This window comes from Microcaecilia unicolor, chromosome 5 (assembly GCF_901765095.1).
Source record: "Microcaecilia unicolor chromosome 5, aMicUni1.1, whole genome shotgun sequence".
In the NCBI taxonomy this organism is placed as follows: domain Eukaryota; kingdom Metazoa; phylum Chordata; class Amphibia; order Gymnophiona; family Siphonopidae; genus Microcaecilia; species Microcaecilia unicolor.
Genome location: NC_044035.1, coordinates 174,928,218 through 174,934,217, shown reverse-complemented (window position 1 = coordinate 174,934,217; position 6,000 = coordinate 174,928,218). Strand labels below are relative to the sequence as shown.

General features: G+C 43.0%; 1 protein-coding gene across 1 annotated transcript in view; it reads right to left on the bottom strand.

The window, feature by feature from the left end:
* Nucleotides 1-2,010: 2,010 nt before the first annotated feature.
* Nucleotides 2,011-6,000, bottom strand: part of HYDIN (HYDIN axonemal central pair apparatus protein) — a 2,443,906-nt gene continuing 2,439,916 nt past the window's right edge. The window contains exon 109 of the mRNA XM_030205004.1: nucleotides 2,011-3,461. Within this exon, the coding sequence (XP_030060864.1) occupies nucleotides 2,973-3,461 (489 nt within the window). The 3' untranslated portion in view covers nucleotides 2,011-2,972. The remainder of the gene's footprint in view (nucleotides 3,462-6,000) is intronic.

The window sequence follows — 6,000 nt, the reverse complement described above, 5'->3', positions numbered from 1 at the left end:
GAGAAATATCTCGGGTCCTCCTCTGCTTCCCACGAGGCCTCACCCTCGGTATCAGACACCAGTTCGTGGACTGCAGTCCGAAGCCGGGCCCGCCTCGACTCCGTGGAAACCTGGCCACAGTGGGTATGTCGAGAGCAAGACTCCCACACCGGCGGCAATGAAGCTCCCTCCATCGATGTCATCGGGAGGCCGCTGATGCAGGTAACACAAGCGGTACCGGGACCAGAGACCTCACCACGGACGAGGAGCCAGCCGTCGCCTCTCTCAATGGCACCGGCGATGCAAGCACCCCCGGTACTGGAGTGGAAGGGCGCAACAGCTCTTCCAGAATCCCTGGAAGGATGGCTCGGAGGCTCTCGTTCAGAGCGGCTGTTGAGGAAGGCAAGGGGTCTGGTACCAGTGACGAGTTCAGAATCTGTCGGGGCTGCGGAGGCGGTACTGGGCTGTCCATTGTAGAGCGCATCGACACTTCTTGTATGGAGGGCGAGCAATCCTCACGGTGTTGACGCTTAGCGGGTGCCGAATCCCTTGGTGACCCGGAGCTCTCAGTACTGCGACGGGAAGGTGACCGGTGTCGATGCTTCTTTGCCTTCGCACGAAGCAGGTCACCAGTACCTCCCGGTACCGAAGAGGAGGACGTTGAATCCAAATGCCTCCTCGGGGCCGGGTCCGAAACAGGTCGATCCCGGGGAGCCTGTACCGCAGGAGCCCTCGAGACAGGCGGAGACCTACTCTAGGGCTCACCACTACCAGCAGGGGAATGGACAGCCCTCACCTGCGCTCCTGATGATGAAGCACTTTTTTTAAAAATACAAACAAAGAACGCAACGGAAGACTTTCCGAAAACTTCCAAACAGAAGAACATGGTGAAAAAGGCGCGAGCCTAGAGGTGCAGAACGTCCGTAACACAGCCGTCCTGAGTCACGGAAAAAGAAGACTACTTGTGAGAACAAGCAGCCTGCTTGTCCTCGGAGAATGACAATTACACACATAATTGCCAGTATAAGATTTGTGTTTAGCACTCAGCATCCCTGAGCCTAACTTTAGGTAACCTGGAGAAAATTATCCCCTATTTGCATTAAAAAAAAATAATTAAAAAATTATTTAGACCAAAGTTCTATGAATGTCCCTAAAAGGTTTGTCACAGTTCATTAATTGTTGGTACAACTCTTTGAGGGGCCCTTTTATTAAGCCACAGCAAAAAGTGGCCTGTGGCAGTGCGAGCACATCTTTTGGGCGCACGCAGGGCCAGATTTTGCCGCATCATGGAAAAAGGGCCTTTTTTAAGGGGCCAGAAAATGGACGTGTGGCAAAATAAAAACCAGCGCGCATCCTTTTCGGCCTGAGACCACCCATTAGTGGTAAGGTCTCACGTGCTACCTGGGTGGTAGGCATGCAGCGCATGTCTACTGCCATATAGCGCTAGGTGAGCACCAAATTCAGAATTACCACCCGGGACCCCTGAAATTTTTAACATTTTATAGTTGTGGTGTACCCTCAGAGTTCTTTTGTATTCTTTATTACTCAAGTGATAATGACCTGCATGGAGAGCCTTCCTTGTAGATAATGCTTTAGTAAAAACACTGAAGACCTAAGCTAAGGGTTTTTAACCCATCAGAACAATACCAGGAAATGGCCAATTCTTCGGGGCATTATTTGAGCACTATAACTGTCTCACTGGATGTTGTGGATCAAAATCAAGGTTACCAATCATTATTTTTATTTCAGAACTGATTTAGGAATTTCTTATTCACTGCTACTTATACAGTTTCTGTATTCTAGACCACCAGTACTTTAAACCATTGCCAAGTAGTTTATAATAAATATCAAACTAAAACTAGATCTTGGAAAGAAATAATAGTTTATGGTTGAAAATGATTTGCATGGTTACTGAGATTGGATCTTGTCCTATCTAAACATACATATGTCTTTACTAGTCACATCAGCATCCTTGAGAACTAGAGAATATTTTAATGAGAAATACAATGTAGGAGAAGATGGCATATAAGGTAGCTTTAGATCAGAGATTTTAAAAAATTACAGTACACAAAGTAAATAATGCAGTTCAAGGTATTTTATATGTGCGTATACAGTGAGAGCAAAAATACATGGAAATGTCTGGGTACAATTTAGAGGGTCTGAAGTGAAAGCTAGTATCATGGTCATGCTACCGAGAGTTAAGTTTTGGTGTTCATTCAGTAAAATGTATTGCATAGCACATTAAACCCTATTTTAATGTGTATATTTCAAATTTACCATATCAGATGCTAAAACCTTTTTTTATCACAAAACATATTGCATAGGTCTTTTGCAAATTATATTTCTGTCAGCAGTGCTGAAAATCATTTCACATTTTTGTATGCATGTGTTTTGAAAGTGCTCAGGATGAAAATGTGCTTGTTGCCAACTTCTATACATTCACAGTTTTCTCTGAGCTTGCATTATTTATGTATTTATGCATTTGTGGTTAAGTTCAATGTGGCTTACAGTTAACTTATGTAGACAAGAGCACTAATATTCTTTTGTTGCAGAAAGGCATGTCATATCCAAACGGCATTGTCAGTTTCAAGATCCAGGGAAATGGGCAGAAGAGGACATCAAATATTTGGTACTGAAGTATTTTCAATGGCATTTGTAGTAAGAAAGTACATGCACAGTGTACACAGTCAAAATAAGAACCATTAAAAGTTTTTACTGGTGAAAATATATTTTGTGAGGTTCTTTAACATTCAATGTTCTCTTCTCTTCTCTTCTAAAGTGAAGGTCATCACTGCTAAAGCAAAGGATGTATGTGCCATCATTGTTGGGTGTTTGAAAAAGGAGGAGAGGGACATGATCTATTTAGCACAGGAAGGGTACTAACAGATGACTACATAGCATATATAATCACTGTATTAGGAGAGATCCCTGCAACTTTTTCTTTGTGTTCTGGATAAGCTTGACTCTTAACAATGAAAGGATGAGATCCGCCATCACTTCTCAGGGGTCACACCCTTTAGATAATAAATCCAGTAAATGCCTTGTCCAGTTCCTGCAGTTCGAGGGCAGGAGATAGTGAGCTTGCCGGTGATGGGAGCTTTGCTGCTGGAGGGATTTCCTTCAAAAGACACTGTAATGTTGTTCACCTTTTTAGAGCGGATGTTCTCACTACCTCTGATTGAGAACAGGGGGTTGTCCACATGAAATGAGAAAACCATTGTCTGGGGGAAAATGTTTTTGAAAGGAATGGTGGTACTGACACCTGCTCGAATTTGAATGGGACCCTGTGGTTTTGGAGACAGGGATGTTCCAACTAATGGAAAAATATAGTCTCCTCCAGTGGGGGAAGATATGAAGAGAGCAGCCTGTGTTTCACCCAGCTGGCTAGGTTCGTAAGTCACTTCCACACTGAGCTCTGTGCCTCCTTGTGCCGCTGGTGCTGCATGAATAATTTTTTCTACATGGAAATCACTGCTGTCAATCTGGAAAAAAAAAATAAAAGCCGTTAACTGAATTAAAGATAACAGACGTTAACCCCCGGATTCTATATAGCGTGCCTAGAGTTACATGCGGTTCCGCATATTCTATAGGCATATTGTATAACTACATGCTTAGATGTAATTGTTTTAACAAATTGATATGCATTAACAGCTCTTAACAAGCAATAACAAGCTAATTGGCAAAAATGAGAATTTACACACGTACATTGCTAAGTGCATTCTGTAATGTACTGCGACTAAATTCTAATGCGCGCAGGAAAAAAGGGGCGTGCTTAGGGGTGTGGAAATGGGCGTTTCATGGGCATTCCAAAATCTGCGCACGATGTTATAAAATATAGACCAGTGCATGTAAATATATGTGCAGGGATTTATGCCAGCTTTTCATTGGTTTAAATGGACTCGCGTAGGTTTAGTTGCATGAACTATGCCTAAGCATGTAGATTTACGCATGGTATTTAGAATATGCTTAGGTGTAATTGCCTAACACGCATTAATTTTAGGAGCCATATACAGAATCGGGCCCTAAGGGGGTAAATCTATAAGAAGCTGCTTAGATTTAGGTGGCAAGAACACACATAAATGTGAACTATACCATTTCTGCTCCCTGGAGAGCCTCCTGTGGGGTGCCTCAGGGCTCGCACCTCTCGCCTACACTGTTTAACATCATGCTGATCCCACTTGCTACCGTCCTCAGCAACCTGGGCCTAAATCCTTACATTTATGCTGATGATGTCACCATTTCCATCCCTTTCCGTGACACGGTTGCCGAAATCTCGGGCCTGATTGCTACAAGCATATCTACAATGGAACATTGGGCGAGGGTGTTCCGGTTCAAGTTAAATAAGGATAAAACTCAGTGTCTCATGCTCCACTCCCCTTACTATTCAGTCCCTACTGATACCCTCACTATAAATGACTATGTTCTCCCTCTATCCAGCAGTCTAAAGCTCCTTGGGGTGACCTTGGATAAGCATTTGCTTCTGGATGACCAGGTACGAGCTGTCACTAAGAGAATGTTCAATGCAATGTGGAGGCTTCGGCAGGTCAGATACTGCCTAACTAGAGAAATGTTTCGCACCCTTGTTCATTGGTTGGTGCTATCTCACCTGGATTACTGCAGCGGGATTTATGCAGGTTGCTTTGGATACCTTTTGCAGAAACTCCAGACTGCACAAAACACTGCGGCAAGACTAATCCTGGGTAAATCGCGTTTCGAGCATGCTCAACCTCTGCGTTTCCTTCTCCACTGGTTGCCTGTGAGGGAACGTATCTCTTTCAAAATCTGCTCCCTAACTCACAAAATCATATACGGGTTGGCTCCGGAATATATGCTTCGCCTTATTGACCTGCCTCCCCGGAATGCAGTTGCCACCTCGAGGTCGTATCTCAACCTGCACTTTCCAAATTGCAGAGGCTTTAGATACAAGAAGATCTTCACTTCGTCCTTCCAATACTCCTGTGCCAAGAACTGGAATGGTTTGCCGAAATTCTTAAAGCTGCAAAATGATCACCAGCTGTTCAAGAGGCTGCTGAAAACCCACCTATTTGGACTGGTCTACTCCCCCCACTCTCTTACCGATCAATAGTCCCGCTTTCTTACCCCTGCATCTGTTATGCCCCCTTCCCTTTCCTTGCCTATTCTTGTCTCTTACCATTTTCCCTTATTGCATTGTCATTTTTAATTCTCCTATGTAAGCCACATTGTGCCTGCATGTGTGGGAAAATGTGGGGTAGAAATGTACTATAAATAAATAATAAATAAATAAATTCTCTGACAAAGCACTAGTCTTTAAGTGTGCACCAGTATTTGATGGCACATTCTTTGCAAATGGACACTCAAATGGGCAGCGCGCACATATTAGTGTGTGTACATTATAAAACACCATAATGTATGAATGTTCTTTAATCATCCAGGTTTCAGCATTTACATCAGCTCTATGACTGGTGTGTGTGATCGCATGTAACATATAGACGCATTTTTAACCTATTATGCTAATATTCTATAAAGAAAATATGCTCCAAATAGGTGCTTTCTTGGTGCTTAAAAACAGGCGCGCCTTTATAGAATTACCCTCCAAGAGCGTAATGTTGTACATGGGTGCCTGTATGAAATGACCAATAAAGGCATCTATTTTCTAACAGGCAACATAGGCACTCCCAGTAGTGTACACAGTCTCTCACACCTGCTCTGAACATGTAAATATGTGCATGTACTCTATAAGGGTAGTTTTATAACAGGGGCAAGTAGGCACTATTTTAAAAAGACAAATAATCACCTATACGTTTTTATTAAATTCCAGCGTTAGAAGTTTGGAGTGTGCAAGAAGGTGTGTAGATTAGTATATTTTATAACCTATGCGTGTACTTGAGAACTCCATCCACACTCCACTCTCGTACTTACCTAGTGAGGAAGTATGCACCACCTTGTCATATTTTATATGAGTCTGTTTCTTTGGGCGCCCAAAATAATTAGTTATTGAGCTTCAATGATTTAATTATTGGAGCTGACAAGCATTTAATT